We start from the raw sequence: 22,681 nt of genomic DNA, 5'->3' as shown, positions 1-22,681 counted from the left end.
ATATGCTAGCTTTGTGGCTGCTCAAGAAACAGTCAGGCATGGGAAGAGTTTTGTGGCTCCTGGTGTTTTCTTTTCTGTTGGAAATGGGTCAAAATGGCTCTTTTGAGTGTTTAAGGTTGCAGACCCCTGGTGCATGGTCTCCTGCTTTGGCGGGGGAGGAGGGGGTGGGGTTGGACTAGATGACCCACAAGACCCCTTCCAACTCTGTTAATCTGTAATCAGTAATCTGATCCACAACAGATTATAAATTCTATTATTACAAAGAAAAACAAGACTAAAGAGCTGCACCTCCTGAATACTGCCAGCCTGATTAAGTCTTTTGATTCATTGGGAAACAATGGAAAATGCCAGATTAAAATCTCCGGTCTTGCACTGTTATACTAAATACTAAAGCTATTTTCCGGAGGGAAATTTCACTGCAGAGCAAGGATTATGCACCCATGCCCACAAAAACATAACCAAATACATATGACAGGAATGAATGGAATTGTTATGTCAATTTTGTGAAACACCATCACTATGGAGGTAGTAGGCATAGTTATGGTATTTTACAACCAAATGCATGGTGACGTGTTTTGTCTATGCTAAATTTCATGGGGAAAAAAAATCTATGTGGCCTCTTAATGACAACTCTTGATGGCACCTAATGTGTGCTCAATTTACAAGAAGGTGAAGTCCTATCACAAAGGTATAGGAAGAGCTACACTTAGAAGAAGCTGAATGTCCAAGCCACAAGACAATAGAGATAGCAAGAATTCTCCCCTATTCTTACTCCACTAAACAAAAGGGTTAGACACAGGCATTTATAATAGTTTCTTCTGAAATATACACGGGCCTGGTGGCTCAGCAGACTGATAGCATTGTGATTAACACCAGCTGTCTGCAATTACTGTAAGTTCGAATCTCACCAGGCTCAAGGTTGACTCAGCCTTCCATCCTTTCTAAGGTAGGTGAAATGAGGACCCAGATTGTGGGGGCAATAAGCTGACTTTGTATAAATATACAAAAGTATGAAGGCTATTGCTTAATGCATTGTAAGCCGCCCTGAGTCTCCGGAGAAGGGCCGCATATAAATCAAATTAAAAAAAAAAATACACTGAATGCTATTTTTGAACTATTGTAAATAAAATATACTATAAAACTTCAGTTATATCACCATCCTCTAGTTGTTCTTCCTGAAAGTAATGAAATGTCAGCTCAGATTCATTTATCTTATTGTTACATACACATATCCACCATGATCCTGTGCCCTTAGGTGAGAAAGAGACTGATTTTTAACAACTGAGGTTTTAATACAGTAAATAAAATCCTCGTTGACATCTGGAAGTAAAAATGTCCTTTTAATTTACTTTATTAGAAATAGAATGCAATTTATGCTCACAATCCCACAGTTACGCTCAACCACATTTCTACATACAGCATGTCTATTCACTTTGCCACTGACACAAGTATTGGGTTAGGTTCGTACTACTCTCACTTCTCCCCCTTTAAATAGAAGCAACTCCAATCCTAACTCTGTGCTGCTCAAAGATCTTAGATTGCAACTCCCATCAACTCCAGTTAGCATGGCCATCTGGAGGACATGAATCAAGGAAGGTGCACTCCTAATTATAGCAGTGTTTCCCAACTTTGAAAACTTCTGCATGTGTGGAGTTTAATCCCCAGTATTCAACAATAGTCATGTGGCTGATGAGTCCTGGTCCCAAACCCATACAATAGAGAGACAAAGAAGTATGCAAACAATATTAGAGAAATTCTAATGCTCCACCTCCAACATTAAAATGTAATCCTGTTACAATTAATTCCTGGGCAATATGTAATCTACATGCACAGGAAAAGTGGTTTTTTAAAAAAAATCTAAGCAATCTCTTTTTAACTCAGAATCTAAAAGAGAGGATTAGCTACTCAATGCTCCTAGATACCAATGGAGAAAGAGTGGCACCATCTCAGTCTGTTATTTACAAAATTAGTTTGTATTAAAGTTGATACACAAGACAATCCATGATGGGGGAAGATAGGACAAGTTTGTTCAGCATAGCTCTTTACATGCCACTAAATAGCTTACCACTTAACCAAATTATTTTGAATACTGAAGGAGAAACACGGCATAATTCTATTAGGCCATTCCACCGCATCAATAGCTAAAACAATAGCAGGCTCTCTGGTGGAGAACAAAGGGGGGGGGGAAGAGAAGCTGATAGGATTAGGGAAAGAACTTTAGAGTTGAGTTGTAAAAATCAAATAGTCTATTGAGCTTCAACCTCATTAAGGTCCACATCCGGTGTAGACTTTTCTATCAGCACATGTGATGTGGTTCCAATTACTGGTCAAAACAGCAGCATCCATGTTTGCTATGAAGTGGACATGATACCACTCTTCTCACTCTTTACTTTTAAGAATTCTGCCATGCTGGAAAAGTATTTCTGATTGGCTTCGGTGACCTTCTTCTCAGCTGCCTGTGGATTCACAATCTCCAGACCCTGCAAATGGATAGGAGAAAGATTACATGGGCAAAATAAAAAACAAAGAATGCACAGATTTTATTCAATCTGTCATTCTTCAGCAATGGAATTCTAGGAGTTGCAATTGCAAAACACCTGAGAGCATCAAGTTAAGAGAGGCTGCTCTGGAGTAGAGGAAGGGCTGTAATGTACCCCAATTCCTCCAGCCTGGAGACAAAAAAATACCAATATATGAGAATATTTGCAATTCAGAATAGAAATGAGGGGTTCTTGGTGTTCTCTGAGCTTGGCTGTTTTCTTACAGATGTTTCATTAGCAAACTAAGTAACACCATCTGTGCTAGCATGATGACAATATTATTTACTTAGTTTTTGGGTAATGAAATGTCTGCAAAAAAATAACCAAGCTCAAACCAAAGACAGAAAATTGCTTACAGTAGTTTGGTTTGTTTTGCAAAAAGAAGACAATGTAGAAGATTCTTAGGCAATTAATATTCCTCCCAAGCATGACCTACACTTGCTAATTCTAAAAACCTTTGGGCACAAGGGAAGAAATATCCATCTTTAGGACAAGGAAAGTTATATATTTCTCAAATTTCTACAGTACAATGTATCCACATTCCTAAAAGCTTATTATTAAAAGATACTTTCCTTCCACTGTGCTTGAGCTGATTCATTTCTATACTATACCCATCTCCATTTTTTCCAAATTGAAAAGAAGTTACCATTCCAAATTCTTTAGATGAACATACAGAAATTCCCTGCTTTAGTGCTTTCCAGTGATGGATGAATAGCAGGAAAGTGTAATATAAGCCACTAGCAATGCTTACCTGCAGTGGAGTGAATGCCACACTAGAAGCTGTGCCAGAGGAACGGTCCCGGATGGTTGACTTTCCCCCATACACCATGCTTTGCTTCTGGAGTGTGCGCTGATGGGGACAAAAAGGTGGCACTTGAGGTTTTAGTATGTATTACATAATATATACATATAGGCAGGACTTCCTGTGGCGCCACGAACGCCGATGGCAGCTCCTTTTGGAGCTCCAGCCCTGAGATTTCGTTAGTGCTAGAACAGCGAAAAACAGCTGTCTAGCGGCTCAAAACTCTCCACCAGGGGAAAAGAGGGAGAGAAGAGCAGAAGAGTTTGGGTAGAGCTTCCCTAGATCCCCAGGCTTTCTTTTTTTTTAAGCCTGGGGATTGCAGGGTGAGAGCTCCCTGGAAGCTCTTCAGTGCTCCGGATCCGGGACGTATCTGCCTTAGGCAGAACGGGGCGTCGCGACCACACCAGCAACAAGAGATTAAAGATTTAAAGATTTCTTCCTTGAGATTTAAAGACACTTTAAATTTGGATGCTGGCAGAGCAGAATCAGGAGAGCAGAACATGCAAGTATAAAAGCCTTAACTCCATTCAAAAAGGGGGGGAAATGGCGCTGAAGAAAATGAAACTTATCAGTGAAAGTGCTTGTTAACGCCTGCAACATTGTTAAAGGTATTGGATTATATTGAGAAGAAAAAGAAAAAGATTTAAAGTGGAAGTGGAATGGAAAAGACTATGGTATGGACCTTTTGTTAAAAGTGTGTGGAAAATAATTGGACTTACTGATTCGATAGCTGAATAAATATAAAGTTAAAACTGAAATATGGCTGCCATTAAGGAAGGAGGATATGAGTCAGCAAATTCACAAGTTCTGACTGTAAAGGTTTTACAAGAACTTTTAAATGATTTTACTTCTGATATACTGGATTCAGCTAAAAGGATTATTCAAGATTATAAATTGGAATATTACAATGATTTGCTGGCTGGAAAAGAGGAACAAATCAAGCAGGCTAATGTGATTTTGGAGGACAAAGGAGAGACTGACAGGATTAAGATGGAGTTTAGCACACTGAAAACAGAGGTTTTGGTGGAGGCTTCCACACAATTAACTGGAAAGTTAATTGGAGATTTATCACTGCAGATTGAAAAATATTTTGACAATTGGCTTTACAGACAGAGTCAATACTTAAAGAATGAAGTGACTGATTATACAAGCAGGAAAAGCAGAGATGGGGGCTCCAAAGTGAAAGAAATAATTTTGAAAGAACGAATTTCTAAGACACATCAACTACAAATCCAATTTCAACAATTTTTGAAAATAAAAGCAGGGGGACGAGCAATACCAAAGAAGAAAGTGTTAATGAAGAAGAAGGACTGGAAAAAATACAGAAAGAAAAGAAGAATGCGAGGTTAACTTTTTGAAGGGATATTTGGAAGACTACTGATGTCTAATTAAAATGTTTAACTAAAAATGGATAGTTCTTTAAGAGTTACTGAGGTATTAAAAGGGTCAATCAAAAATTTAAGGGGTAGCTTTTTGAAAATTTTAGAATCTATGTAATACTTTTAGGGTTATCTTTGAACAATGCTTTATTGAAACAAAAGGTTTAATTAAAGTTGGATAGTTTTTTGAAATGTATTGCAGTTTTAAAGTGGTTAACCTAAAACTTAATGGATAGGGTTTTTTTTTTCCAAAAGTCTGGAAATTTAGATCATGAAGAATGTCTTACTGAAACATGAGGAAGTATTAAGATAGTTTAAAATGTTTAACTTGAGATTATAGAACTTTTAAAAGGCATATATAATTAAATGTTTATGTTTGATGTTACTGAATATTGAAGAATTTTAAAAGGGGAGTTAAAGAGTGGGAGGAACTTTTGAATTTAATAGTAAGTTAGTATATGTTAGCTTAGGTTTGCTAAATGTTATATCCTGTTTTTGCCCTGGGAAGTCGGGGGTGTGGGGTGAGGAGGGGGGGGTTGAGGGGTGTTGGGGATAAAATTGTTTTATGATTTTTAATAAAATAAAAAGGCAAATGTATTAATAGAGAAGTAAGAAGAAGAAGAAATAAAAGATGCGTTAGATGATATATTCAATGATTGATTATGTATTGTTTGTATGTTTGATTATAAAAATAAAAAACTTTTGTATTATAAATATATATATAGATATATAGATATATATAGATAGATAGATAGATAGATAGATAGATAGATAGATAGATAGATAGGCTTAGACTTACAACCATTTGTTTAGTGACCAAAGTTATAATGGTAGTGAAAAAGTGACATGTCTGTTTTTCATAGTTAAGATCGTGCAGCATCTCCGTAGTCACATGATTAAAATTCAGATGCTTGGCAACTGGCATTACTTATGATGGCTACAGTGTCCTGGTGTCACATGATCACCTTTTGCGACCTCTTGACAAACAAAATCAATTGTTAAGATTCTCTTAACTATGTTACTGTCTTAATAACTGTAATGATTCACTTAACAATGATGGCAGGAAAGATCGTAAAATGGGGCAAAACTCACTTAACAACTGCCTTGCTTATTGGAATTCTACGCCTTTTTTTTTCTTTTTCCCCTTCTTTTCTACACTTCTCTCTTCCCCTTTCCCTCCGTTTTGTTTCCTACTATTTGCTTTTGTATTTTTGTATTTTATATTATAAGCAGATAAAAAACTGTAAATGCTTATCAAAGGAAATTTGGGGCTCAATTGTGGCTGTAAGTTGAGGACTACCTGTATTTAATATATTATGTATGGAAATCTGTAGCTAGAAAAGGTAGGGATCAAGTATTCTAGGTGTCCTCTGGGAACATTTGCAGTCTTCTCTAAAGTAAAATCCTAATGGTAAATTATGTTGCTAGAACAGGCAACTAATTTAAGGCCCAGTAAAGCTTTCAGGCTCCAAGAAATACTTTATCCAGGTGGAGGGCAAAAGGTTTTGGGCAGGGAGAGACTTCCAAAGAGCCCTAAGGAAGACTCAACGCGTGCATGCTTGAAACAATCACACAGTGATAAGATTACACAGTTGATCTTGTGACTATGACACAGTTGATCTTGTGACTATGACTGTACACAATGACAACCACAATTTACGAATTACAGTGGTAGCATTCACATGCAATAAAGCAGGGGTGTCCGACCTTGGTAACTTTTAAGATTTGTGGACTTTCAGATGGTTAGCTGAGGAGTTCTGGGAGTTAGAAGTCCACAAATCTTCAAGTTGCCAAGGTTGGACACCCCTGCAACAAAAATTAAATTGCAGCATGTTCCATGAATTCAGTCAAAAGCACTAACCCCCAATTCTGGAGGCTTATACAAGCCTGGAGCATTTGTAATGAAATCGAGCCAAACTTGCTCCTTAGAAGGACAAAAACAGACATTGCAATTTGCTGAGCTTCCGTTTCCTCACCTGCAGTGTTTTTGAGATGCGGGCCTTTGTGGCCTCGTTGACTTGTGTCTGCCGGACACGGCCACTGCCTGATTTGCCTAAGTGGCCAAGACTGAACCCAAGGTCTTCTTGGTAAGCATCTTCTTCAATCTGGAAAAGGCATGAGAAGAAGTGAAGTAAATAATGTATTTATGTCATTTCTATACCACCAAAGGACTCCTTTCATTTTACAGAAGCTGTACCCAAATGGACGACATGGGCTGGTTCTAGCTTAAGCGGATGGTCCTTCAGCTACCTAAACACCTGGACAAATATAGTATTTTAGATTAAAACCAATACCTGGAATTGTACTCAAGAGCCTATTGGTAGTTAATGCGGTGCTTACAATACTGTTACATAGCATTGGTAGACCTCATCTATCAGCAGCACATGAACAGCTGCATTTTATGCCAATGGCATACTCTGGGCAATCTTCAAAATATGTTGAAATATGTACAGATAATATTCAATCTATGACCAATCATTTAACTATCATTTGAAGTTACGGTGGTGCTGAAAAAAATGACTTATGATCAGTCACTGCACTTATGACAGTCTCAGTGTCCTGGTGGTCTCATGATCAAAATTTACAGTATTTTTCGTAGTATAAGACGCACCTTAGTTTTTGGGGAGGAAAATAAGAAAAAAAGCTGATTGGTGGGTGGATCGGCCTCCCAGATACCCCCAATCAGCTGTTCCCAGAGGTGAATTTTAGCAACAGGTTTGATGGTTGTGAGCTCTGTGCCTGGCTTTTTTTACTGCCTCTGAAACTCCATTTCAGAAAAGACTTTTTTTTCTGCCTCTGAAAGCCTCCAAAACAGAGCTTCAGAAAAAAAGGCTTTTTTTCTGAAGCTTCTTTCATAGGCTTTTATTCTGAAGGACTATCTGTACTCCAATCTCCTTTCTTTGATATTGGTATACAGATTAACCTCTTTAGATCTGTTGGTTATTTTTTTATTATTTTTTATTTGTCACATTTCTATGCCGCCCAACTCCCAAGGTTATTGTGTCATTCTCCAGATTTGTTAACATAGTTTGGTTAGAACCTTTACTGATTCTTCTTTTGTTGCTTGCCATATTATTTTAGATAAAAACCTTTCAGAGGCTTTTTTTTCTAAAGCTTCTTTCAGCCTCTGAAATCTCCGTTTGTGAGACTGGGCGGGACTACATTCGGAATATAAGACGCACCCAGATTTTCACCCTTTTTTGGGGGGGAGGGGGGAAAGGTGCATCTTATACTCCGAAAAATACGGTAGGCGCTTGGCAACCAGCATATATTTATAATGGTTGCAATGTCCCAGGATCACATGATTGCCATTTGCAATTGTTCCAGGAGGCTTCTGATAAAATCAATGGGCAAAGCCAGATTTGCTTAATGGTGGCATGATTTGCTTACTTGTGATTCAGTTAATGATTGCACCACTTAGCAATGAAAGTTCCGGTCCCAATTGTGGTCGCAAGATGAGCACTACCTGTACTGCAATAGTTGATTTAAGAGGTAATAAGGGCATAGGGAGTTGTTGACAGGGAATCATGTTCCAGGAAAGGCTACAAAAATGATGCATCTGGTGCCTCACTCTCCCCTGTCTATCTAGCAACACTTGTAAGATTAGAAGTACCCCCAAATTGTAGACCTGTGGCTTCAGGGGGGCTGCTCCCCAATCCAGAGTCATCAGGATCAAAGCACAGACATGGATACTGGAGCATCACCTTGAAACATTTATGAAATGTTGCCTCTTTTTATCAGATTATCTAGAGGCAAAAATGTTTTGTATTCTCAATTCAAATCTGTATGTCAGAAAGCAGCCCTGAACATTTTGAATGAGAATTGGGCCTTGAACGGACAGAAGAAAGCAACTAAGTTTTGGTAGTACCTTACAACGGTAATAAAATTATATGTTTCTTATGAACAAAACATTAAATTTCCATATATAACTTGGCATTCCTCAAATGTGAAGAATGGGAACTCAAGACATTTGAAAGCAACAGAGAGAGAAATGTGGCTGGGCAGAATCTCATACTTCTCCAAAGCTCATTCGGTTTGCTTGCTTCCGGATTTCTGTTAAGCCAAGGCGTTCTTTCATCTTACGATATCTGAAGCAAGTAAAAAGATTATTTTTTTAAAAAAAAACATCTGAAAATTTGCACAGGAGCAAGTTTATTATATTATGACCTAAGATAGCCTATGACTGTAATAAGGATCATTTGATTATAACCTATGGCTTATATATAACATCCAGATGAGTTACGCATTGAGTATCAGAATCCCTGGGTATGGGTCCCTGACTTAACCCTTCTTCCCCCCACCCCTTTTCCAAATATTTGAAAGCAGTTATTAGCTCTACCATAACAAAAATGCATGTCCTGGTCAATAAACAAAATAAAGTTTCTGTCTGTCTACAAGAGGAAAGGAAATGGCACTGAGGAATTGGAGGCAATGTCTGGAGACTGGCAGTTATTACAAGCAGGCAAGATGATTATCCATCAACTGCCATGGCCACAAGCTACAGTGAGCAGCATATCCTTGTGGGAGCTCGGTAGCAACTCAAAGAGGAACAACCACACTGAAGACCACACCTCACCCTAACTATGGTAAGAACTTTTAGGAGTGAAGGTTGTATGCCATGAATTGCGTGAATGAATTAATGTTTTTATTTTTTATTTTATTTTTTAATTTTATTAACATACATAAATCATAATATATAACACTATACACAATACCAACAATCAACGAGTGCTCCCCCGCCCCTTGGGATCATTCCTGCTTCCAAAATCTTAAAGCTTCTTCTGGTGGTGGCATCCCCCTTCCTCCAGAAAACACATATATTAGGAACTGTTTCCAGATTCCATTGAATTCATTTACTTTCATTATGCCTCTCCTTACTTTAATATTACAAGTCAGTTTATCATTTATGGCAATATCCCATACTTCCTTATACCATTCTTCCAAACAATAATCACCTCGTGACTTCCAGTTGCGGTCAACAAATTATCAACTCTTTAGTCTCTTTTTTACACTTTATATCTTCCAATAGTGAGAGTAATGCTACCTTTGGTGCCTCTTCTACCTTTATTCCTACAATTTCTTCAATCTCCTTAAACACCATCTTTCACAATTTTTGCACAAATTTACAATCCCACCACATATGTAAATACGTTCCTTTTTCCCAGCAACCTCTCCAACAGTTATCTGAATAGTTCTGATTCATATTGCTTAATCTAACTGGAGTTAAGTACCACCTCCATACCATTTTATAATAATTCTCTTTTATTCTTACTGACATATTTCTCAACACTCTTTGTTGCCAAATTCTTTCCCAACTCTGTTGCCCTATTTGTATCTTCAAATCGGTTTCCCATACCATCTTTCCTAAACTTTCCCTCTCCTCTTCCTCCAACAATATTTTATAAATTCCACTCATTAAGCCTTTTACCCCTTTATTTTCTTCCTTTACAGTTTCATTTTTTTCAATTAATTCCTCGAACCTCGTTAACTCTCTACACTCTCCATTTTCTCTTATCCAGTTTTTAGTCCATTGTTCCACTTGGCTGTAATTTAACCATGACAACCGTTTTCCTCCTAGAACCTCTTCCAATTCCCCACGTGTCCTCATTCCTCCTAACCATTCCCTTAGTTTCATTTTATTTTTCTCTTTTAAAATTTTATTCACTTTATTCTTCAAATTCCCTGGGAACTTTTCCAAGATTACTACTGGTGATAATGGAGAGTTCTTCAGAAGCAGCCTCCTTTTATATTTACTCCAAATTTCCCAATGAAACTTCAGGAGAGGATTGCTTATGCTTTCAGCCCATTTCTTTCCACCTTCCATAAAAAATATATTTTCCAGCTTCCATTCTAATTTGGTTTTAATTTTAGATTTATCTTCCAACCATTCCAATTCTCCTATTCCTAAAATTGCCTCTATAACATGTTTAAGCCTATTAGCGACATAATATAATTTAATATTTGGGAGTCCTAAGCCTCCTTTTTTTGGCTTAGATACCACTTATTTTTATTTATCCTCGCTTTCTTATTCCCATTACAATAGTTATTCGGTATATTCTGCCAACTTTTTAACTCTAATTCTGATATTTTTATTGGTAGCATCCTAAAAGCAAAATTAATCTTTGCTAAAATCTTCATTTTTACTAAAGCAATTCTTCCAAACCATGATAAATTCAACCTTTTATGTTTATTCAAACCTTCCAAAATCTCCTTCTTTAAGCTGCCTAGATTTTCCTTTTCTAAGTTCTCCAAATTTTTTGTGATTCTAACTCCCAGGTATTTAATATGATCTTTAATTCTCATTTCGCTTTGCTTCCCTTCCCAATCCTTTTCTTCCCTTTTAGTATAGTTAAACAACATCAACTCAGATTTTGACCAATTTATTCTTAATCCAGTTATTTCTTCAAATTCTTTTAGATGCCATCCAATTCTTTCCATCTTATCTACTATATTCTTAACTGTTAACAATGTATCATCAGCAAACATATTTAATTTTATTTTACCTATCCCTTCTATCTCCCCATCGTCTCTTAATGCATTGGCCAATAATTCCATAACCAATATAAATAGGACAGGTGAGAGTGGGCACCCTTGCCTTGTTCCTCTGGCGAGTCGTATCTTGTCTGTAACTCCATCATTCACTACCACTAAGGCAGAGTTCCGAGAATATAATTGATTTATTACAACTCTGAATTTGTTTCCAAACCCCATTCTGTCTATTACTATCTTTAATGCTTGCCAGCTCACACAATCGAAGGCCTTAAAAATGTCTAAGGCTAATATCCCTGCTTTAAGCTTTAGATTTTTAATCTCGTGAATTGCATTTAACACTCTTCCAACCAAATTATGCATTTGTCGACCCATTACAAATCCACATTGATCTTCCTTTATATAATTACCTATAAAATTATTCATTCTCCTTGCTAAAATAGTTGAAATTTTTTTTTGCATCTTGATTTATTAATGTTAATGTTTAACATTAATGTTAATGTTTAATGTTTTTAATTTTTAAATGTTTTTTAAAATGATTTTTTAAAATGTATTGTGAGCTGCCCTAAGTCTTCAGAGATGGGCGGCATATAAATTGAATTAAATTAAATTAAATTAAATAATTAAATTAAATTAAATTAAATTAAATTAAATTTTACAGATATACATTTTTGCTTGAAGTAAGTATTACAAGACTGAGTATTAACAGCATATTTATATGGCAACCTCACTTTGCAAATCCTAAAGGGTAGAGAGCGACAGCCTATTGTTGGGGATGATGTGTGCTGCCATAAAGCATTGTGTACAGATTTGCTATGCTGTGGTGTGTCCAATCCTTGGAAAACAAAGAACCCTCACAGACAGATATGAATGTGAGCTGATTCTCACTTCCCGGCATTTGACCTGACTTTCCCCCTTAGCTCTTCCAAAGCTTTGTGCCTGGACCCCCATACCTGCGGCCTCCCCGTTTCTTCCTCTGTCCGTCCAGAGGGGCTGGCAGTGGCTTCACTTGTTTCACTGGAGGTGGCTCCTGCCACTTATCAAACTTCCTCTCAATCTCTTCCTTCAGGTCATATCCAACCTGGATGGTTAACAGAAGGAAAGTTACAGCAGGTGAAAGCAGCTCTTTTCAAGCTGGAGGTCACAGTAGTGGAAAGCTCCGGAGAGCAACATTGCATCAAAGTGGGAAAAGTGAGGGTTCCAGCTTAGGCTGAAGAAAATTGGTTGCTATGCTTGTTGCTCGTAGACTCCATGTATGTACTTAAGTAAAACCCTGCCACAAATCCCAGGTTCAAATTTTTTCAACGTTTGTTATCCAAAGAGGTTGCATTCTGGGCATCATATTACAAACCAGAATGTCTATATCCCCGTAGACTAAAGCTGATCTATTGGCCTTCTCAATTTCTCATCTTGGCTTAGCTGTACTTTTATAATCTTTCCCTAAAGAAAAATCACTACCTTCAATTTTAATCTCCCTCTCACAGTAGATCCATTCCCTAGGCCAAACTAAAAAGGGTCTTTTTCTCACAAAAGCAGGGAAGTATAATAAATTACATTAGAACCTGGAAACTCAAGTTCAAAAATTACCCAGACTCTGACAAAAGCTAGCTAGCAACTTTCAATCTAATATATCTCAGAATTTTTGGTGTAGAGTTACTCAGGATTGCAAAATCAACTCTGCTCTTCTCGAGGTTCCTTAGAAGGGGAACAGGAAGGTGTGCAGCCAGAAATACCCTTCTTCTTTGTCTTGACAATCTATTCTAAATCCTCTTTCATTTAGGGGAATTACCCATTTCCTTATTTAGCCTATACAGAGCCTCCACAATGTTTATAAACACAAAAGCAATAATTACTGTGGGCACCCAACTTTTCCAAAAGGGTTAAATAGCTTTCTGAGGAAGTTCCATATCTTAGGCCCTTGCTGCATATCTTCGGTGAAACAAAGTCTTTTAAAATTTCATTAGAGATGTCCCAGGAAGTCTGACTTATGCTTCTATTCCTGCTATTACCCCAGTGCTCTAGAGCAGGGGTCCCCAATCCTGGTCCACTGCCTAGTGCCAGGATGCATCCATTTAGAACTGGGCCACGGTAGTGGGTGGGTGTCTGCACATGTGAAGCTTCATTTGTGAAAGTGGCGCATACGAAATATCCCCTCCCCTCCCACTGCCTCCTCTTCCTCCACCAGAAAGGTTGGAAACCACTGCCCTAGAGCCCTTAGCCTCACCTTCCCTTCAGCACTCTCATGGAAGCTGTCCACTCGAGCTGCTAGGGTGCATTTTGCTGCCACCAAACGTGCCGCTTTCCTCCGCAGATCCTAAAAAGAAGGAATGAAAATCAGTGCTGGAGCCTCATGCACGAACACATCAATCAGAAAAGGAGCTTCGGATCCCCACACCTACCGGAGGCAATGATTGTACAATGTCACTGTGGTAGATGTAACCAGTGTGAGGCAATACAGAAGTGCTGGAAAAGCCAGAGAGGGTTTTCCTCTGGGCTCCCAGGAGCATGATGTTGCAAGCTGGCATCTTAGAAAGGTTGGTGAGGCCACCGGCAATGCCTTAAACAAAGAAGAAACGGAGAGTGAACATCACAGCAGGATCAAACAGCCAAGAAGCTGCAAGGCTTTTGTTCAGCTGATTTTTGGCAAGTCACTTTCCCCGCTTGTTGAGATTTGAAGAGAAGAGCCTCTCCCTGGGAAGTTGAGCTTGTTGTCCACAAAGAAGGATTCTTGCTAATCCTTCTTTGGAGATTTGCCAGAATTAATCAGAAACAGAATCTTCCCTGTTCAGCAGGGCATTTCTTGGTTCCATAGTTTTAAATGAAGGAATGAAAACAGCTCACAGGTGAGCTATTCTGACAAAACTTTGGACAGCTGAACTATAAAAGATAGAATAGTTTCCTCTAATAACAAAACAAAGTCATCCTTTCAGAGGGGAAAGATTTCATTTCCCTCTAAAAACCACATATTTCCTACAACTCTATAGTTTAGTCAAAATCTCTTATGCTCAAGCGCACAGCTCTCCAGCAACAGACTTACCCATGATTTTGGCAGCAGTAGAGGCCCCAACAATGATGGATAAGTTTGGGGCAATGAAGGACATACGGGACTCCACATATTCATAGATGCGGTGCTTTGATTGGTTCAACTCTAGGGCCATGTCACAGGCCTCCTCGATGCGTTCTAGTTCCTCCTCAGTCAACTGTTGCCTGTAGTGAAAGAAAGAGCCCTCTTGAGACCTTCATATTCATTTTGAATCTCTGATATTAGCAACATGCTAAAGCAAGGTCCTTTTCATTCGTTTTTCTCGGTAGCATCCCTGTAGATATTAGTTCCATCTTCCCTAACCTGGTGGGACTGGGTTTGGCTTCAGATGTGGTGGATTGAATGTTAACTATTTTAATTCCTTTATCTATGCTGGAATCTGGAGGGCACAGAGTTAGGGAAGAAAAGAAAAATGAAATCTGGAGACAAATAGCCCTTTTCAGAGTTTGCAGGATTCAGGAACATGCATTAAGGGCAAAGATAATAAATAAGGTAATGTTTTCCTCCTTTGGTTTTGATCTTCAGCCATGCAGGCAAGCTGCATCAAGAATAATATTTGAATTATGCTAATAATTTTATTTCTGCTCTCAAGTGCACTTAGAAAAAAAAGCTAGATACCCACCTTTCTTCTCTACCTACCCTTTCTCAAATATAGTCAGATAGTAATGATTGTCAGACGTCGATGTACAATTGGCACAACCCTCCCCCACATCCCACTTTCATTTGAATTCCAGCACTTTTTCACGCATCATGTAGAATATAGAATCCTCTAAGGGAAAACTACTATAATGGTTAAAAGTAAACCAATTCTGCAGGAGTGTTATTCATTCTTCTAAGCTTTTTTAAATACCTAAGAGGTCCTCTCTTAGAGGAAGGTGGGAAAAAAAAGCACGCTATAGGGAAGGCTGGATGATATTTTCTCTTAGAATTAGGAAAAAATAAAAGAATGTCTCACCTTCAGTCAGAAGTGGAACAATTTGTGGGGGATTTTTTTCTGGCTGTGTGTGTGGATTTGGCCCCAGCCCCTATCCAGAGCTGATCTCCCACATTCCTTCTAAATCCTCCCCTCAGTTCTTACAGACGATCCATCTTACCCTTGAGTAGTAGATGCAGTGACACTGACCACCATGATTGTGGCATTGGTAAGAATCTGTTGAAGGTTCTCATTGTTCTTGCATTTGTCCAAACTGTTGCCCAGTTCCTGCAAAGGTCCAACATTTGAAGGAGAGGTTGGCTTTTGACAATGACCAGGAATTTTTGTACAAATACATGTTGGGCTCACAAGCCCTGTGAAAAATACCAGATACCTCATCTGATTTCAGGCCATCAAGAACGAAGAAACTGAAAGATATGCCTGTTCTGGAATTGTTAATAGATGAACCATGGACCACCAAGAGCCGAAACTTCTATTCTCCATATTTTAGTTTTATTCTATGCCCTATAGAATATTAGCTAACCCCTCAGTCTCATCCTTGCCAAAGATGCAGCACTGCAAGGTGCATCTTTCAGCTTTTATAGCTATAAATGATTTTTTTCCTCATCTTTTCCCCATTCCTTCTGCCATGTCTTGTGCACAGCAAGCCTGAGGGATAACCTTAGTCATCTTTTTAAGTCAGTGTGCATATCTGGCTGAGAACAAAATCTAAAAAATATTTCATCTAAAAATCTAAAAAATGTTAGTGTTCTCATTGTTCCTAGATACATGGAAGAACTTCTATGATTCAGTAAGGATCAGCACCAACATTTCCTGCACCCGTTTTTATTTGATTTTTATCCTACTTTTATTATTTTTATAAATAATTTAAGGCGGGAACCATGCATAATACTTCCTCTTCCTATTTCTCCCATAACAACCCCGGGAGGTAGGTTGGGCTCAGTGGTGGGATTCAAATTTTTTTACTACCTGTTCTGTGGGCGTGGCTTGGTGGGCGTAGCAGGGGAAGGATACTGTAAAATCTCCATTCCCACCTCACTCCAGGGGAAGGATACTGCAAAATCCCCATTTCATCCTGATCAGCTGGGACTCGGGCGGCAGAGAATAGATGGGGGAGAGGCCAGTCAGAGGTAGTATTTACTGGTTCTCTGAGCTACTCAAAATTTCTGCTACCGGTTCTCCAGAACTGGTCAGAAGCTGCTGAATACCAACTCTGGTTTGGCTAAAACAGAGGGATTGGCCCAAGATGGCTTTCATACCAAAGGTTGGACTGGGACTCACTTATATTTTCCATTTCTGTATTTTATCCCCACCATATTTACAGGATTACAACTTTTAAAATGGGAGCAATGCTGGTTTTGGTTTATTTAATAGATCTGGAGGATTCCTGATAAGGGAAAGCTAAAGAAAAGTACTGAATTTCAATCCAGCAAATCTAAATGCAAATTCTTAGATGGCCATAAAATTCACTGAATCAAGCAACAAAAGTAACCAATGGGCTGTGAGTGTTAAGAATGCAGAAACAGAATGGATGATGATGGTAATAATAATAAATTTAACTTGCCACCTAAATCTCAACTTTTCTGGACAGCTCACAACAAACAAATGTCAATAAAAACAATAAAAAATAAAGACACACAATGGCAAGCGTGATGAAAGGATGTCTTTCAATCTCCCTCACTGAAGACCTGGGTGAAGAGCCGGGACTTCACAGTTCTTCTAAACAGCAGCCATCTTAATCTTGAAAGGGACCTCATTCCAGAAGGTACGAATTTATGGAAATCATGAGTGTAAACGGAAGAATGAACTTTGCATATTTTAAGAAGAAACACAATACCTTAACAGTCCGGATGTAGTCCAAAGCATTGGGAACAAGGGACTCTAATTCTGGGAATCGTTTGGAGTATTTGTCTCGGATAAACTTGTGTATAATATCTAGACACAAAAGACAGCAATCCGTAAAGCATTAAGGTGATTGGGAGGGTGGAACAAGTTTCCTCAACCTAATAATCTGTAGTTGAATTAGACTTCAAGCTTTGCAATTCCAAGGCAGGATGGGAATAATGTTAAGTTCTGGTCCAAGGCATCTGGCACTTGCCAGGTGGGGAGGGGCGATGGAATGTTTTCCAGATTTCCAGGAGGGAAGGAGTGCATTCCAGAGGAGCTAGAGACTTTGTAGTTTAGAAAATGTGAAAAAAAGAGGGCGAAGATGGCTCCCCCCCCCTAATAGTTCTCAGAGTGTACATGTTATGGGGCAAGTAGTTGTCTTTAGTTTGGCAAGATTTCGGTCTATTGGTGACAAAACAATGCAAGCTACAACCATTAATTTAGTGATTTTAAAAAAAGTGACTTAGACCATTTTTCATATCTACAACCATTGCAGCATCCCTATGATCACATGATCAAAATTTGGATGCTTAGCAACTGGCATGTATTTAGGACGGCTGCAGTGTCCCGTGATCAATTTTTGCAACCTTCTGACAAGCAAAGTCAATGGGGAAACGAGGTTCACTTAACCACCATGTTAACTGACTTAACAAGTACAGTGATTCACTTAATAAATGTGGCAGGAAAGGTTGTTAAAATGGGAAAAAGCTTACTGAACAACTGTGTTGCTTCGCAATGGGAATTTTGGGATGAAATGTGGTTGTAAATTCAGGACTACCTATAAAGGAAACCGCTGAACGAATCTCAATGAGTCTTTCTTGGTTTTAGAGCCTGATAGGAGGGAATATGAAAGCAAGCCACCAAAAATATTCTGCCTCAGTTCTTTTTAGTCTGATGAATCACAAAGTCTTTCTAGAAATAGTCGAAACTTGATTTTTTTGTTGCTGAAAGAGGAATGTCTATGGAGATTCTCAGTCATTAAGGTCATGGTTGTCCGAAAGATGCTTTTTCAAGAGGCAACTGGACTTTTTGTTTTTTCTTTGAAGATGTTTCGCTTCTCATCCAAGAAACTTCTTCAGCTCTGGCTAGATGGTGGGACTGAATTCTTCAGCCAGAGCTGAAGAAACCTCTTGGATGAGAAGCGAAACGTCTTCAAAGAAAAACTGGAAAATCCTTTGGGGCTGAAAGAGGAACGTTTCCTAAACAGTTTTTGAACTGTCATGCATTTGATGGCATAACTATTAGCCCATTTATATATCCTTGCACCTCAAACTTCTACACTGTTAGTTCACATTCCTTTCCCAGAAACCCATTCAGTGGTGGGTTGCTACTGATTCGCCCCGGTTTGGGAGAACTGGTAGCGGCGGTGGGAGGCTCCGCCCACCCACCCTGATGCTTCTGCGCATATGCAGCTTCTGCGCATGTGCAGATGCATCACGCGCGCACACCCATGAGCGAACCAGTAGTGACAGGTTTTGAAATCCGCTCCTGAACCTATTGTACTGATACCAGTACAGATGTATCCCTATGTAACACCTAATATAGTGTTTCCAGTGCGTTCCTAGCCCTATCCCAAATCAGCAGCCAAGATTTTTCACTCACTTAGTTCATTCTCAATCTCTACGGTGAGGTTGTTGGCATCCACAATGACTCTGTATTCAGGAGCAGCCTCGACTGGACCTAGAACTGGAGAGGGACAAATAGAATGGTCAAAATCTATGCTATGCAGCTGACTATGAGGTGGGTTCATACACATGTCCAAGCTTTTGACTGAAGAGAAAAGACTTGTCTTAATGCAGGAACAGGATGTGACCTTAGTAGGTTCAAAAAAAGTAAGGGAAATGTTATCAGTACTGCTGTTTCTTCATAGACAAATCTGACTCTGAACTGAACAGTACCTTCAGATGCTTTTGGTTGCTTGCTGATATACTCCTCAATCTTCAACATAATTTCAGCAAACTGCACAAAAGAAATAAAAAGATCTAAAGTCACGCTTCCCTTCCATCTTGAATTTTAGAGTGTAAAACAATAACGGCAGATTATACAACATGGTGTTCAGACCAAAATCAATTTTGAAATTTTACTGCATTCTGTAAACAATTACTGTATAATACTGTATAAAGGGACATTTAAGGGACATTTAGTATCTTCCTATTTTCTAAGGTATACTTTATTTCTGACTGCCCCTTCATCTGATCAAATTGGCATCATCCATAGAGATTCCTTCATAAACATTTTAAACTGATGAGTCCTATGTGAAAGATCTCTATTCCTTTTTACCATTTTGCTATCCCATAGCTTGGCAATACTCTTGACCGAATCAGTTGCCAGATCCACTTGCATCTCTTCATGGACATCTTCAATGGGAGACTCGTCCTCTTCATCTGCAAAACTTCCATCTTCTTCCTCAGCTGCCTCTTCAAGGTCAGCCAAAAGCTCATCTGCTAAAGACATGGTGGATCAAGGCTGGAAAGAGAATAAAACTGGATTAGAGAAGTGAGTCAAAGCAGGGTTAATAAAAAAAAAACTCACCTAAAGTAATTAAATGAAGATTCAGTATTTTCTCTCAATACTGTTTTGGAAAGAGTCCCAATCCTATATTTCTGTAACCAACCACCCTTCAGAAGGTAGGATTTCAGTTTCTAGACGCCACTATAGGAATATAATACTTGATAACTACTACCATGTAGTAATTGTAATCTGTAAAACTCTCTAGAAAGTAATACACAATCTTAGAACCCGAATAAGCACAGGATGCTAAGGTCTTCAATTCCTTTCTGGTTCACTCTGTCTGAAGGAATTGCCTTACTCACAGTTGCAACTGCTTTCCTACTGAATCCATTTCAGTCAAAAATTTCTAGATCTTACTAGCTCCTCCCAATATGTCCTTTCTAATCTCTTAGTTTCTATCCTTCAACCTTCCAGTACTCCCAAATAAGATATGGTACATACCAACTATCATTCCTAAAAAACACATGACCTTCCCAGCCTTCCCCTCTCCCATTTAGGACCCCAAACTGCTACAGAATTGAAATATAACAAATATTATAAAATGTAACATAAAAATTATCATACAGCAGAATGACATTACACAAAACATCATACAACATTTCCTATTCTGATATTTGACTGTTCTATATGGTTCGACATGGGGTATTTTCAAGGCAGATACATCTGTGAATGTATCCTAACTTTTCCAGTGAAGGCAGTATTAGGACGTCTTTCATTTTTGAAGTCTGATAAGGAAATATTCCTAAAAGGATGGACCAACAGGGCACAGATTGTCTAATATACTACTAAAACTTGCCTGTTTGTCGGTATGTAACTTTTAACTTGGAAAATGGTGCTTTGGAGGGCAACAATTTTTGAACCATTATCTCAACTAACTAGGCCCACTAAATGGTGTGTCCAAAATCCGGAACCAATGACTCCCATGGAATTGAAATTTGACAAATTTTATAAAACATTTTATGATGTAAAAATGATCATAAAACGTTTTATGACACTATATCAAATGAAATATTTCCCATGTAATGTTTGACTGCACTATATAGTTAACATGGGCTTTTTTCAAGGCAGATACATCTCTGGATATCTCCCTTGATTTTTAAAAAACTTTTCCAGTGAAGTCAGTACTTTAGAAGCTCTGCCATTTTTGAAGGCATTGAGGAATCTGGTAAGGAAATATTTCTGAAACAGGATCCAGCAGGTTATGCACTGTCTAGTTTATCATATATGTCAATGCAAACCCTCCAAATGAGTCTTCAGTAGTCAAGTGAAGCATGTAAAAAATCCTACCGTGATACTTAATGTGTAACATTGTTAGGCAGAACCTAATAAAAAAAGAAGAGTAAAAATAATAACAGCTCCAATGTAAGAAAATTGGGACAGCGAGGGAGTGGTGTTGAGGTAAAAGAAGTGTGTATATAGCAACTCATACCGATCTCAAAATTATGACACACACAATGTTGTACAAATGCCACAATTGCATAAAAGACATCTGACACAAGTTCCTAAGTTCCTGCATGACAATATGAAGACCTATTGTGTCTCCCCACACATGAAAGCTCATGGAGGTGCATCAGAAAAATGGGAGAGAGGGGGCTGCCCCACCATGATACTTATAATAACCATATGTTCCTAGAAAAAATGAAAGACAAAAATGCCATATCTGAAAAATCTTCATAAAGATAATAATTGTTTATAACTCTGCCTTACAAAGGAAAATTGAAGAAAAACCCCAAGAAAAACAAATTAAATCAAAAGGGCTGCTTCCTGAAATAACAGACCATTCTTTACAATATAACGAAAGGCATATAGTTAACAGTATACAGGTAGTCCTCAACATACAACCACAATCGAACCCAAAATTTACGTTGCTAAGTGAGAAATTTGTTAAGCGAGTCTTGCCCCATTTGTTAAGCAAATCACTGCAGTTATTAAATTAGTAACACGGTTGCTAAGTGAATCTGGTTTCCCCATGGACTTTGCATGTCAGGAGGTCGCAAAAGGATGTGTCAGTTGTCAAGCATCCAAATCAGGGGTGGGTTCTACTTACCTTTACTACCGGTTCGCATCATGCCCGGGCATGCACACTAGCTTTGCTGGTGTGTATGCACACTCTTCTGCGCATGTGCAGAAACTTCTGTGCATGCGCAGATCGCTTTTGATGACGTCCAGATCAGTGGGCGGAGCCTCCCACCGGTTTTACTACCGGTTCTATAGAACTGGTCCGAACCGGGGGGTGGGGGGGTGGCAACCCACCACTGATCCCAATGTAAATCACGTGAGCATGGGGATGCTGCCAGTGTGAAAAATGGTCATAAGTCACCTTTTTTCAGTGCCGTTGTAACTTCAAATGGTCACTAAGCGAACTGTCGTAAGTCGAGGGCTACCTGCACTAAAGGACGACCGAGAGGTCAGGTAGAGCAGCTGTGAAAATCCTGGGGAGAGCCAGTTAGGATCCCTCAAGGAGCGACAAGGTAAGCCTCAGCAGGTCCTCCTAGCCTACCTCGGAGGGTTGTTAGGAGGACTAGGGGGAGAATTAGCGCTTTAATCAGACTGTAGATTAAATAAGACAAGGATTAGAACGGCCTCCTCCCCCTTTTTCAGGATTCCCATCCCCCTCCCCCCCCTTCCTCACCAACTGCTGCTTCGCTTCAACACCGCTCCGGCTTCTTCTCAGTCCCTCGTTAAAGCCGTCACGCAACAAATCGCGTAGGTTCTACGTTCATCATGGACGCCACCAGACCCGAAGAAAGAAGTTGCCCAAGGGGTATTACTTCCGATTCCGGCTCGGACGCCATTTGCGTGGCGTAAGGGCTTGTCTTGCCCTCTTAACTCTATGGACGCCTGGAAATAATAACTGTAAGTGCAGGAAACGTTCCGCTCCGAGGCCACGGCCAACGGCTTTTTCCCATTTCTATTCAGACGATGGGTCAGCTCTGCAATGCGTACTCTATGACTACGGACTTCCGTAACCTATGGTGACATCATCATCATCCTTTTTTGCGCGGCCGTCCTTCGAACCCATATGAAGGATTCGTTTCACGTAAATGCTATGCGACAGACTTTTCTGTCAGGGTCCGGTCAACTGATGCTCAGAGG

The 22,681-nt window shown here is 39.1% G+C and overlaps 1 protein-coding gene across 1 annotated transcript; it reads right to left on the bottom strand.

The window, feature by feature from the left end:
• Positions 1-1,321: 1,321 nt before the first annotated feature.
• Positions 1,322-22,633, bottom strand: PRPF31 (pre-mRNA processing factor 31). Its single transcript, XM_034419488.3, has 14 exons — positions 22,218-22,633; positions 19,355-19,540; positions 18,973-19,033; positions 18,677-18,760; positions 17,025-17,122; positions 15,348-15,454; positions 14,248-14,417; positions 13,610-13,767; positions 13,435-13,524; positions 12,164-12,291; positions 8,737-8,809; positions 6,698-6,826; positions 3,292-3,390; positions 1,322-2,480 (listed from the first exon to the last, which is right to left on the bottom strand). Exons 2-14 carry the CDS (start codon positions 19,526-19,528, stop codon positions 2,352-2,354), a joined length of 1,500 nt encoding a protein of 499 aa, XP_034275379.1. The 5' UTR covers positions 19,529-19,540; positions 22,218-22,633; the 3' UTR covers positions 1,322-2,351.
• Positions 22,634-22,681: the final 48 nt, after the last annotated feature.

The sequence above is a fragment of the Pantherophis guttatus genome, chromosome 4, assembly GCF_059756535.1.
Source record: "Pantherophis guttatus breed Tessera chromosome 4, ASM5975653v1, whole genome shotgun sequence".
In the NCBI taxonomy this organism is placed as follows: Eukaryota; Metazoa; Chordata; class Lepidosauria; order Squamata; family Colubridae; genus Pantherophis; species Pantherophis guttatus.
Note: the sequence above shows the minus strand (reverse complement) of the source record. Positions and strands in the feature narration are given on the sequence as shown.